General features: G+C 34.6%; 1 protein-coding gene and 1 long non-coding RNA gene across 3 annotated transcripts in view; one reads left to right on the top strand and one right to left on the bottom strand.

Annotated features, from left to right (window-relative positions):
* The window catches only part of LOC115832335, a 208306-nt gene that overhangs the window by 146812 nt on the left and 47226 nt on the right, over positions 1-14268 (top strand). The gene's annotated exons all lie outside the window — the stretch shown is intronic.
* The window catches only part of FSIP2 (fibrous sheath interacting protein 2), a 94327-nt gene continuing 91763 nt past the window's right edge, over positions 11705-14268 (bottom strand). The window contains exons 23-24 of the mRNA XM_030802578.1: positions 13116-13185; positions 11705-11905 (exon numbers count right to left, since the gene is read on the bottom strand). Of these exons, the coding sequence (XP_030658438.1) occupies positions 11769-11905; positions 13116-13185 (207 nt within the window). The 3' untranslated portion in view covers positions 11705-11768. The remainder of the gene's footprint in view (positions 11906-13115; positions 13186-14268) is intronic.

Here is a 14268-nt window from a genome sequence, read left to right as displayed (position 1 = left end):
TTTTGCCTCTTTGCATGTGTCCACTTCCCAGGTGATCTTCTTTCTCATGTTATAATGCAGCAGAAAGACTCTTGCCAGAAGCCAGGACTATGCACTTAAACTTCCCAACATGAAGAACTATGAGTAAAATAATCTTTTCTTTATAAATTTCACAGCTTCAGGTTTTCTGTTATAGCAACACTAAATGGACCAAGACAACCACCATCCATCTCCTTAACACGTTTTGTTTTGTAAAACTGAAACTTAACCCATTAAACAATATCTTTTCATTCTAAGCCCTCCAGCCCATGGCAACCACCATTCTACATTCTGTCTCTATAATTTCAACTAAGACTCTAAGTATCTCATTTATGTGAATTCATATAGTTTTTGTGTTTATGTGACTGGCTTACTTCACTTTGCATAATGCGCTCAAGCTTCATCCATGTTGTTGCCTATGTCACAACTTTCAATCTATTTGTGTCTTTGATGCTAAAGGGAGCCTCTTGTAGATAGTGTAAAATTGAATCAAGTTTTCTTTAGTCTGTCAGTCTTTGTCTTTTGATTTGAAACAGTTTGATTCATTTTCACTTAAAGTAGTGACTGATAAGGAAAGACATACTTCTGTCATTTTGCTATTTGTTTTTTATATGATTTATCACTTCTTTATCCCTCATTTCCTGCATCACTGTTTTTTATGTTTAATTTTTTGTTATGAAATATTTAACTTTCTTTTTCATTTACTTTTGTATTTTAAGGTATTTTCTTTCTAGTCACCATAAAGATTACACTTAACATCCTAAAATTACAATAACTTAATTAGAATTATACTATTTTAACTTCAGTGATTTACAGAAACTCTGCTCCGTTATTGCTTTATCCCTATCACTTTCAGTTATTGTCACAAAATTACACCTTTATGCATTGTGGGTCTAAAAGTATAAAGTGGTATTTTAAATGCATTCTTCTCTTAAAGTATAAATGTGAAGTTATAAACCAGTTATAATAGTACTAGCTTTTAGACAATTGTTTTTAAAATACGTTAGTACCTTAAATCATGTGAAAACTAAGACGGTATTATAAATGTTACATTAATACTAGCTTTTATAATTTCCAATGTATTTATGTTTATGTACATTTTATTTCTTTATATGGCTTTGAATTACTGTCTATTGTCTTTTCATTTCATCCTGCAGGACTTCCTTGAGCATTTCTTGTGGAGTAGGTCCAGTGGTAAGAAAATTCTTTAGCTTTTGTTCATATGAATATGTCTTAATTTTCTTTGTCACATTTGAAGGACAATTTCGCTGGGTATAGACTTTTTGCATGGCTTTTTTTTTTTCTCCTTTAGCAGTTTCAATATATTGACCCGTTGCACTCTGACCTCCAAAGTTTTAATGAAAAATCTGCTGACAATCTTAAGGAGATTTTGGGCTGAGACAATGGGGTTTTCTAAATATACAATCATGTCATCTGCAAACAGAGACAATTTGATTTCCTCTTTTCCTAATTAAATACCTTTTATTTCTTTCTCTTGCCTGATTGCCCTGGCTGGAACTTCCATTACTATGTTGAATAGGAGTGGTGAGAGAGGGCATCCTTGTCTTGTGCCGGTTTTCAAAGGGAATGCTTCCAGTTTTTGCCCATTCAGTATGATATTAGCTGTGGGTTTGTCATTAAATAGTTCTTATTATTTTGAGTTACGTTCCATTAATACCTAGTTTATTGAGAGTTTTTAGCATGAAGCGCTGTTGAATTTTATCTAAGGCCTTTTCTGCGTCTATTGAGATAATCATGTGGTGTTTGTCATTGGTTCTGTTTATGTGATGGATTACATTTATTGATTTGGGCATGTTGAACCAGCCTTGCATCCCAAGGATGAAGCTGACTTGACCATGGTGGATAAGCTTTTTGATGTGCTGCTGGATTTGGTTTGCCAGTATTTTATTGAGGATTTTCACGTCGATATTCATCAGGGATATTGGACTTAAATTTTCTTTTTTTGTTATGTCTCTGCCAGGTTTTGGTATCAGGATGATGCTGACCTCATAAAATGAGTCAGGGAGGATTCCCTCTTTTTCTATTGTTTGGAATAGTCTCAGAAGGAATGGTACCAGCTCCACTTTGTACCTCTGGTAGAATTCAGCTGTGAATCTGTCTGGTCCTGGATTTTTTTTTTGGTTGGTAGGCTATTAATTGCTGCCTCAATTTCAGAACTTGTTATTGGTCTATTCAGGGATTCAACTTCTTCCTGGTTTAGTCTTGGGAGGGTGTATGTGTCCAGAAATTCATCCATTTCTTCTAGATTTTCTAGTTTATTTGCATAGTGGTGTTTATAGTATTCTCTGATGGTAGTTTGTATTTCTGTGGGATCGGTGGTGATATCTCCTTTATCATTTTTTAGTGTATCTACTTGATTCTTCTCTCTTTTTTTTCTCTATTAGTCTGGCTAATGGTCTATCTATTTGTTGATCTTTTTAAAAAAACAGATCCTGGATTCATTGATTTTTTTTGAAGGGCTTTTTGTGTCTCTATCTCCTTCAGTTCTGCTCTGATGTTTGCTACAAAGACAATAAATTACCTAGAGATACAACTTACAAGGGATGTGAAGGACCTCTTCAAGGAGAACTACAACCACTGCTCAAGGAAATACGAGAGGACACAAACAAATGGAAAAACATTCCATGCTCATGGATAGGAAGAAGCAACATCATGAAAATGTCCATACTGCCCTAAGTAATTTATGGACTCAATGCTATCTCCATCAAGCTACCATTGACTTTCTTCACTGAATTGGAAAAAAACACTTCAAATTTCATATGGAACCAAAACACAGCCTGCATAGCCAAGACAATCCTAAGCAAAAAGAACAAAGCTGGAGGCATCACACTACCTGACTTCTAACTATACTACAAGGCTACAGTAACCAAAACAGCATGGTACTGGTACCAAAACAGAGATATAGACCAATAGAACCGAACAGAGACCTCAGAAATAACACCACACATCTACAACCATCTGATCTTTGACAAACCTGACAAAAACAAGCAATGGGGAAAGGATTTCCTATTTAATAAATGGTGTTGGGAAAACTGGCTAGCTATATGCAGAAAGCTCAAACTGGATCCCTTCCTTACACCTTATACAAAAATTAACTCAAGATGGATCAAAGACTTAAATGTAAGACCTAAAACCACAAAAAACCCTAGAAGAAAACCTAGACAATACCATTCAGGACATAGGCATGGGCAAAGACTTCATGACTAAAACACCGAAAGCAATGGCAACAAATGCCAAGATAGACAAATGGGATCTAATTAATCCAAAGAGCTTCTGTACAGCAAAAGAAACTATCATCAGAGTGAACAGGCAGCTTAGAGAATGGGAGAAATTTTTTGCAATCTATCCATCTGACAAAGGGCTAATATCTAGAATCTACAAAGAACTTAAACAAATTTACAAGAAAAAAACACCCCCATCAAAAAGTGGGTGAAGGATATGAACAGACACTTCTTAAAAGAAGACATTTATGCAGCCAACAGACATATGAAAAAAGGCTCATCATCACTGGTCATTAGAGAAATGCAAATCAAAACCACATTGAGCTACCATCTCACACCTGTTATAATGGTGATCATTAAAAAGTCAGGAAACAACAGATGCTGGAGAGGATGTGGAAAAATAGGAACACTTACACTGTTGGGAGTGTAAATTAGTTCAACCATTGTGGAAGACCGTGTGGCGATTCCTCAAGGATCTAGAACTAGAAATACCATTTGACCCAGAAATCCCATTACTGGGTATATACCCAAAGGATTATAAATCATTCTAATATAAAGACACATGCACATGTATGTTTATTGTGACACTGTTGACAATAGCAAAGACTTGGAACCAACCCAAATGCCCATGAATGATAGACTGGATAAAGAAAATTTGGCACATCTATACCATGGAATACTAAGCAGCCATAAAGAAGGATGAGTTCATGTCCTTTGCAGGGACATGGATGAAGCTGGAAACCATCATTCTCAGCAAACTAACACGAGAACAGAACACCAAACACCACATGTTCTCACTCATAAGTGGGAGTTGAACAATGAAACACTTGGACACAGGGAGGGGAACACAGGGAGGGGACACTTGGACAAACACCAGGCCTGTCGGGGGTTGGGGGAATAGGGGAGGGATAGCATTAGGAGAAATACCTAATGTAGATGATGTGTTGATGGGTGCAGCAAGCCACCATGGCACGTGTATACTTATGTAACAAACGCGCATGTTATGCACATGTACCTCAGAACTTAAAGTATACTTTTTTTAAAAAAAGAGAAATCTCCTGACAATCTTATTGAGCATTCCTGTGACACGTCACTACTTTCTTACTGCTTTCAAAATTCTCATTGTCTTTTGAAAATATAATTATAACATGTCTCAATGTGATTCTTTTTGAGATCATCTTACTTGGAGTTTTTTGACTTTGGATGTTTATATTCACATCTGTCATGAAATGTGGGAAGTTTTCAGACATTCTTCAAATACTCCTCCCCCTTTCCCTGTCTTTTCCATTTGGGACTCACAAAATGCATTGATCCACTTGATGGTGACCAGAGGTTCCTTAGGTTCACTTCACTTTAATTTTTTAAATCTATTCCTCAGACTAATTCATTTTCATTGTTCCATCTTCAAGTTTGAGGGTTTTTCTTCTGCCTGCTCAAACCCACTTTTGAATCTCTCTAGTAAATGTGTTATTTAGGTTATTGTAATTTTTGCCTCTAGAATTTCTTTTTGTTTTCCATTTAGTTTTCTATGTCTTTCATTAATATTTTGATTTTGTTCATACACAGTTTTAACTTTATATCTTTGAGCATCTTTAAGAATATTGATTTTAAGTGTTTTTCTAGTATATTTGCTGTCAGGATTTTTTAAATAATAATTTTTGTTGATTTATTTTTTTTCCTTTGAATGAGCCACACTTTCAAGTTTCTTTGTATGCTTTGTGAGTTTTCATTGGAACTGGACATTTGAATCTCAGAAATGTGGTAATTGTGGAAATCACATTATCTCATTCCTAGTTTGCTGTTTTTAGTTATTTTTTTTTTTTTAATTGTGGCTTTCTATATCCCAAGGATCTGCCTGAGATGTAAACTTAAGATCTTCTCAGGTCTTTTCTGAGACTATACCTTTTCCTGAGCATGTGTGATCACTTTATTATTTTCTTTGTATATACATTGCTTTCTAATGTCTAGTGTTTAATGTCTAGCTCCCAAAAAGTGAGAAAAATTTAAGGTAATGAAAGAGACATCAGTCCTTCAAATCTTGGAAATCACTTTAGCTGGAAGTGAAATCGTTTTCACAATGCAAGAAGGTGCAGCAACAATTACCACCCACCTCTGTCTGTACCTCTTTAATGAGAATCAGCAATCAGTGATCAGAGATGACACTCATGAAACTTGGAGGAAATGGTCCTCCTTGCCAACCTGTGCTCCCACAAGTTGTGTGCAGACTCCTCCAAGAACATAAATGCACAGCTGCCTGCCACCAGGATGGGAATTCAAATAGGTAGCTTCTACTGTGCTAAGAAATTGAAATTAACTGCAATTTAGCATCCATGCCTTATTCTAAAATATATCAACTTTCATTCAATGCCAGAGTTCCAAAATAGTTACATCAGCCATATTCTGCCAGTAAAATTGTTGTCTAGGTGAGGTGAGAGACTTCTTGTGCTTTCTACTCTACCTTCCCAGAATCTTGTCTTTGGCTTTTGACATTTTGATTATAATGTGTCTTGGTGTGAGTATCTTTGAGTTTATTCTACTTTGAGTTCTTGGAGCTTTTTGGGTTTACAGATTTATGTCTTTTGCCAAATTTGTAAGTTTTTAAAATTATTTCTTCCTATATTATTTTTCCTCCTTACATTCTTTGGTCTCTTCATGGTTTTTCTTAGGTCCTTTAGGCTCTGTTTACTTTTCTTCATTATTTTTTCTTTCTATTTCTCAGAATAAATAATTTCAGTTGTTCTGTCTTCAAGTTCACTGATTATTTCTTCTATGTGTTCAAACTCTGCTATTGAATCCCTCTAGTAATTTTTTTCTTTTAGTTATGGTATTTTTCAGCCTCAGAATTTCCATGTGATTTCCTTTCTACTATTGTGGTAACATATATATTACATAAAATTTTCCATTTTTATCATTTTAATGATTTTAAGTGTATAATTCCCTAACATTAAGTACATTAACCTGTTTTGTGATTCTAATTTCTGTTCATTACCAGAACTTATCATTCCAAACAAAAACACTGTGCTTATTACATAATAACTTCCATTCCTCCCTCTCTCCAACTGTACTTTCTACTTTTTCCAACTTTTTTTCTTTTCTACTTTTTATTTCTCCTTTCTTTTTCTATAAATTTGTGTACTCTCTGTACTCCATAGAAGTGGAACAACATTTTCTCTTTTGTGTCTCCTTTTCACTTAGCATAATGTTTTCCAGCTTCTTCCTTTTTGTAAAATATATCAGAATTTCATTGCTTTTTAAGACTGAATTTAAGACTCCATTGGTTCTCTCTTTCTCTCTACACACATACACACACACACACACAACCATATTTTGTTTATTCATCTACTGATTAAAAATTTGGGTTTCTTTCACATTTAGCTTTGTGAAAAATGTTGCTATAAACATTGGTGTACTATTATACGTTTAAATCCCTGCATTCGATTATTTTGGGTGTATACTGAGAAGACAAAATAATAGATTATGTGGTCATTCCATGTTTAAGTTTTTTGAGGAAACTCCAAATTTTTCCACAGTGAATGTTTACTTTCTTTTCATAATTTTCTCTCTTTAATATTTGTATTATTTTCTTGATTTATTTTATTCTTTGTCTATGTATTTTTTTAGCTCTTTTAGCATTTTTTAAATAGTTGTTTTATAGTCTTCATATAATTAATCCAAAGTATAAACTTCCTTAGGCATGGCTTCTAGTTATTTATTTTGTGCCTTTAAATGAGCCATACTTTCCTGCTTCTTTGTATTTCTTGTGATTTTGTAGTTGTTGTTGAAAACTGGGCATAATAATACTATGTGGTAACTATGGAAATCAGATGTTCCTCTTTTCCTGGAGTTGTTGTTTTTCGACTGCTGAAGACTTTAGTGGTTTATTTGTTTAGTGTCTTGACAGTGTATTTGACAGTGTATTTTTGTAAAGACTCTTCCTTGTGTGATCACTGAAGTATCCATTCCTGGTATTCAGTTAGAGTTTTCACAGAGACTTCCTTGAACTCCAGTATTTAAAGAACAAAAACAAAACAAACAAGCAAACAAGGAAACAACTAAAAATACATCTCCCAGTCTGTGCTTATCAGATCTGTGCTAGAGAACTCCTTCAATTCTTAACTAGGCTTGCACAGAGCCAAAGGAAACCTGAGGTAAAAATCTTCAGTTATTTTTGTTCTTTTCTGAATGTAGATCTTCCCGTATACATGTGTGTGGCTTTCTAAGTTCCCCCACATAGAAGCTGTGGGCATCTTAATTTCTTAGAAGATTTTCTCCCCAGTTTTTTTTTTCTTCTGGTTCTTGGTTATTTTTTGCCTCAAGCATCTCCAGGTTGTTATTTGGTTTGCAGTGTTTTTGAGCAATGTCCACTGCTTTTCCAGTCTGAGTTCCCAATTAGATAAAACAGAAACAAGTGCCTTGCTTCAGCTGTTCATGTGGCACACAGAAAGCTGAGAACAGACATACACAGTAATTTTAGAATAAGATCTGCTCTGCTCTCTCAAAAAGGCCCCACACTGGAATGTAGACTCCTTTGTTCAAGACTGCTACTGGGTTGAGAAAAGGGTTTGGGCAAGGGCAAGTAAATATACCACAGATCTTTCCTATGTTTCTTGATTCAGTGTTTGATTAATTGCTGTAAACTTTTGACTGTTTTTCAGAGTTCTGAAGAAGTTGCTTTTGACATTTTTTTTCTTATTTTTTCTGTGGGATGATAAGAGCTTGGAGCTGCCTGCTCCACCAATTTGCTGCAATATTAACTGGGGTTTTAGTTTGTTTATTTCATTTACAACAATGACTACCAAGTCTTCTGATTTTATGTCTGTATCCATTTTGATTGGCTACTCTCAAAGTAAGAAAGAATTTTGAACTAGAAATTTACCTACAAATTAAATCTTGATCTAACTCTTCTTCTTCTTTTTTTTTTTTTTGAGATGGAGTCCCCAGGCTGGAGTGCAGTGGCATGATCTCAGCCCATTGCAACTTTTGCCTCCTGGGTTCAAGTGATTCTCCTGCCTCATCCTCCTGAGTAGCTGGGATTACAGGCACCTGCCAACATGTGCAACTAATTTTTTTGTATTGTTAGTAGAAACAGGGTTTCACCATGTTGGCCAGGTTGGTCTTGATTTACGGACCTCAAGTGATCCACTCTCCTTGGCCTCCCAAAGTGCTGGGATTACAGGCATGAGCCACCATGCTCAGCCCTAACTCTTCTTTTTCTAACTCAAAATATATTTTAGCAGCATGCTCATATACCTTTTCAACAATATATTCAATAAGTAAATCACTAAAGAAATCAACATTTGAACTATGCAAACTAATTTTTGTAATGGAATTTTATCAGAGGAACCCGGCCCCCAATATTTCAACGTAGGTTGTTTCTATTTTCCGTAAGTGTCAGCCGGCTGAGAAATAAACAGAAAGAGTACAAAGAGAGGAATGTTACAACTGGGCCACTGGGGGTGACATCACTTATTGGTAGGACCGTGATGCTCACCTAAGCCTCAAACCTGCAAGTTTTTTATTATGGGTTTCAAAAGGGGAAGGAGTGTAAGGACAGGGAGTAGATCATATGCTTCAAAGGGCAAAAAGGAGAACTACTTTTACTAGGCTTACTAGGGTGGGAAAAACTCTGCCCTGGTAAGCCTGAGGGTACTGCAGGAGACCAGGGCGTATCTCAGTCCTTATCTCAACTGCATAAGACAGACATTCCCAGAGCAGCCGTTTATAGACCTCCCCCAGGAATGCATTCCTTTCCCAGGGTATTAATATTAATATTCCTTGCTAGGAAAAGAATTTACTGATATCTCTTCTACTTGCACGTCTGTTTATAGGCTCCCTGCAAGAAGAAAAATATGGCTCTTTTTGCCCGACCTCGCAGGCAGTCAGGTTGTCTTCCCTTGTTCCCTAAAAATCCCTGTTATTCAGTACTTTTTCAAGTTGCACTGATTTCATGTTGTTCAAACACACACATTTTACAATCAATTTGTACAGTTAACACAATTATCACAGTGGGCCTGAGGTGACATACATCCTCAGCTTATGAAGATAACAGGATTGAGAGATTAGAGACAGGTGTAAGAAATTATAAAAGTATTATTTGGGAATTGATAAATGTCCATATTAAAATGAAATCTTCACAATTTATGTTCCTCTGCCGCAGCTCCAGCTTGTCCCTCCATTCAGGGTCCCTTACTTCCCGCAACAGAATTTGAACCTTTACTAGTATTATTTTAAGTCAATAATCAGTACCTTCATATAATAATAAGCTTATTCATGGGTTCCAAATTATTATAGTACAGAAATCAGCCTGGGCTAAATCTGTCCTGTCACTTGTCTTTAATCAACCGAAGAATAATTTTTATATTTCCAAATTATTGAAAAAAATCAAAAGAAAAATTCTATGTTATGACATGTAACATTAAATGAAATTCAAATTTCAGTGTTTATAAGGAAATTTTTATTGAATCACATCCACATTTATTTGTTTATGTGTTGTATATGGTTGATTTTGTGCTACAATAGCATAATGGAGTAGATTTGACAGAGAATCTACAAACCTAAAATGTCTACTTTCTAGCCTTTCACACAAAATGTTTTCCAGTCCATTTTAGTAAAACATAGAAAGAATCAACAACCTAAGAAATAATTTAAATTTTATGAATCTTAAAAATTTTCTTCTGCTTTCGCGTTAGTCATTAACTAGAAGAATAATGTTACTTTTAGAAATTTTAGCCACTACAGGTTTTATCAGGTAATAATATACATTTTTTCAATTCAGTGTTTGATACTTTTAGCACATTTACCCTACTAGTTTCGTTGAAAATAAAGACGATGTTTCACATACATGATGTCTAACACAGAAGTATTTCTGGATGGTTTTTCTTAGGACTTAAATTTCTCAATAACATTAACCATTCCTTACTAAAATTTTGTCGACTTCAAGGACTAATTCTGAACTTAATGTTCCTTCCTCTACTTGAGTCAGAGAAAACGGGAAATTTCCTTCACCATTAAAAACCCTCTTAGTTCAGAGTATCTTATGTTTATATATTAAATTTTTCAGTTCATAAGTATGTGAATCAGAGTGCTTTAAATTTTTACAGTGAAATGTTATGTTGAAAGACAGCTTATAAGCTGCTTATAAGCACATAATATCTAAGTTTGGGAAACATCATTGGTTTGGATGACATCTGTAAGAATGCTTTCAACAACACTGTCAGCTAATGCAAACTGATGTAGAGTCAGCTGTTTTGAAAATAATTCAGAAATGAATTTCCAGCCATTTCTCACCAACCATCATTTTTTAAAAGGTCTGCATGCACAAGTTAGGCAATTTTGTATGATCTTTGGGATTAATCTGTTTTTAAAAGATTATTATAAGTAGACTAAATTGCCAGTTAAATAATTTTATTATTTATATGTAAAAATTTGACTAGGTAATCACTTTTTTCTTTCCTGTCATTACTGCACAGATCAACTTCATTAAAGGAAGTTTGTTGTTTTAAAACAAAATTTTTTCAGAAGTTTCTGCTTTATTACTGGCAATTGCCAAGAAAATTTTAGATAAAACAGAATACACATTGTCTAAAATTTCATGAGTCACCATTTTTGGGTGATGATATTTGACATTCTTTCCTGGCTGCTTGGTCCATCTGTTGAATCTCTTTATAAAACATCCTTGAATTCCAGAGGCAAACATGCTGATGTTGGAACTATATCACAAAGTAGCAAGTTCAGCTAATTTTGAAAAATTTCTTTTATCACTGCACTAGCTAGCCATATTATTAAATTTTCCCATTACTTTTTGTTTTTACAAATGGCTCTTGATCTCTATATTCATGTATAATAATTCTGAAAATTATTTAATAACTTTATTGACCAATGATTTCTTGACTGATATTTTATCCATAAGAGGTACCTTACTTGCAAGGATTTTTTTTAATCACAGGGGCCATTTTATGCATATATGGAATTATATATAATTATCGTTTACTTTCAAATGGTGCTTTATCTACAGTTGGATCATTTTGCCTGGGAGACATAAACTAAATTAACTTTACTTTCAGGTGGGAAAAATTTATCTGGTATAAATCCTTTTATTTGCGTATCTAAGTATGCCTTTAACAATAAATTTATCCATTACATAGTTTCATTTTCAGCTTGGTTTTCATCTCAATTTAATAACTATCCTGGTAACAACATCCTCTAAAATTTAACAGGAGAAATCAATGTGCATTTCCTGGTGGGTACTGTGAGTTGTCTAGTTTAATAATTATATGTTTAGTCACTTACTCTCATGGCACACAGGTAATACTAATTATTAACATTTCTTACATCAAAATGCTTATCCAAAGCATTTGTTAAACCCTTCTTTTACCTGGTCCCTTCTATACTTCCTTTTGCTTTTATTTTCAGTAGTATAGGAATCATCTTATAAGACACTATACTATGCTTTAAAAACCATTTTATTTTCTAAAAGAAGTAAGCATATTTATATGAGGTACAAAAGCTTCAGTGTTCATCCTGGTGAGCTGGTGAGGAAGATCTGGAAATATTGGTGTTACATCGAGAAAACACCTTTGACAAAGCTGAAGACATTTTTGTCAGCATTTTAGATCGTTGTTTGGAGACATTGGGCTTGGGAGTTTCTGTGGACAAAGTAAACAAGAAGAATGATATCTTTATTTTTGGACACTGAGGTCAAATACCTTGCCTAAGGTCATATGAGTAAAAGGTGGCCCAGCTGGTAATAGGGTCCAGACTTTCTGACTCGCATGGCATCATTATGCCTACTGTACTATGAGGCTTCTTTAGTCAAGTATGCAAAATCCATTTCTCTTTTCTCAGCAGAACACTCTCTGAAAATGTCTAATGAGTTAAATGGGAAAGTAACTTTCAACTGTACATAGTGTGGACACCTATTTCAGCATGCTCAAGAGAAAGTAGAAGTACATTAAAAACACTATAAATTCTCACCTACTTTGAGTAAATTTTCCATTGACTGACCCCAAGTGATTATTTATGTCGTGGAAAATAGGACTGTGTAGGTAATAAAAGAGTTCCTATTTGGATTTTTTTTGCCCCACTTATTCAGCATGAGGCTTTAAAGAATATAATCGTCTCAGTTTAACAAAATTATTATTTTATACATAAAGACATAATTTTATATGTAAAGAAATAATCATTTATATACTTTTCTGATACTTCATAAGTTGTGATAGGGCCACTAAAATCCTGTATTTTCTTGATTGTAGTACATGACACTCAAAAGTTATACATTTTAATATAAAACTTTAATACCCAGCTTCTTTTGAAAAACTGGAAGAACTGGGAACAATCTAGCATGCCAGTGATTGTAGCTGAGTAGCAGCTGCCTCCTTCAAAGGCAGCATGACATCTCCCACAAGCCACACACCCCTGCTCAATCTGCTGCTGTTGTTTATGGTACCTACCTTGCTCTTATAACCATTTGAGTGTGTAGACAATGATGATGTTGCATGAGATTGGGATTTGAAACATAGCTCTGCTGCTTGTTAGCTGTGGGATAACCTTGGATAACCTATTGTCATTTTTCTCTTTAATGATTCTTACTTTTTTCTTTAAATAAAATGTGAATAGCTAATGCCTGATATATTTTAGTTATATTATCCATTGTCTCTTTGGTGTAAAGATAGAGAGCTACATAATTAACTGAAAATTGGTATTTATACAAACAGTAAGAATATTATTACAGTCCTATTTTGATAATATGCAAGGGGAGAGCCACTCATTTCCAGGAGAGTAATAAAAAATTCTAAATTCAAAATGATGCAGTTGAGAGTTTAATTACACCAGTTGTTAAAATAGTATATTTTGTACCTGAAATGACTTCCTTTGAGGGATTTGCACTGCCAAGAACATCCTTGGATCTTTCAAGGATGGTGATAAACTGCCAAGGTAAATTGAAATACAAACTGAGTCTTTCACTGGACACTAAACACTAGATATACCCATAAATCCTCAAATCCACTAGATATACCTATAAATACCACTACAGCATCTTACATAAAATATATCTGTGCTCTGCAGTCTCAAAGAATTGTTCAATAAGACTGAGGCTCATAATTTTTGCAAAGTAAGATGCCTAAGATTGGCCCTTGTTATGAATGCAGACTTTGGCTAGCACTAAATGAGGGTCAATGGTTCAGCCATATTAACTCATGAAAAATCTCAGCTCTGTCTGCCCCCTCTGTCATTTGACTGAATCGAAAAAGGTTAAAAATTCTTTTCTGATAAAAGATGTAATAATAAGGGGAGAAAAAAGGATGTTTACTTTGTGACCCCAAATTTTCTTTTATTGAAATCTTAGCCACTGCAGAGTCTGGAGCAATAAAGTGGCTCTGTGGACCTGGTGGTGCTGGGATTGTGTCTCCAATACTAGCTTTACTCTGTAGACCCTTATCAATTTTGAATGCAAGAGCAGCAATTGTCCCAGAGAGGCATAAAATAGCCTGGGACAGGTGTTGGTGCTTCAGCTATTCTGAAGCTATTCTAAAATGGTAGATTTGAAGGCTACCAGAATTCTGTAGCTATTCTAAAATGTCATCTGTTAAAAATCAATAAAACAAGGCTTAAATACATGTAACAAGAGGAATGTGCAGTGTCTGTATCAGGTAAAAAGCAACAGATACTATTACAAGAGTTTTACTATAGTTCCTCCAAGAAGACTTAAGGGTGCTCATGTATTAAGCTATTGGAAACAAGATAACTGAGGAATAAAATAGGGCAGAGACAATGTAAAGTACTGATTCTCAACTTAAGCTGTATGATAGAGTTATCTGTGAAAACTTTTTTTAAAAGTATGGATCCCTGAGGCCCATAACAAGGGTAGGACAGACATTAATATATATTTTTTTAATGCCTCACAAAACTCTAATGTGAGAGAATTAGGACTGAGAATCCTTCATCTAAAAGGAGATGAGTAGATATACAGTTGGCCTTCTCTCTCTGCGGGTTGTGTATCCATAAGTTT

The sequence above is a fragment of the Nomascus leucogenys genome, chromosome 22a, assembly GCF_006542625.1.
Source record: "Nomascus leucogenys isolate Asia chromosome 22a, Asia_NLE_v1, whole genome shotgun sequence".
Classification (NCBI taxonomy): Eukaryota; Metazoa; Chordata; class Mammalia; order Primates; family Hylobatidae; genus Nomascus; species Nomascus leucogenys.
The sequence above is the reverse complement of the archived record's forward strand: the minus strand, read 5'-3'. Positions and strand labels throughout refer to the sequence as shown.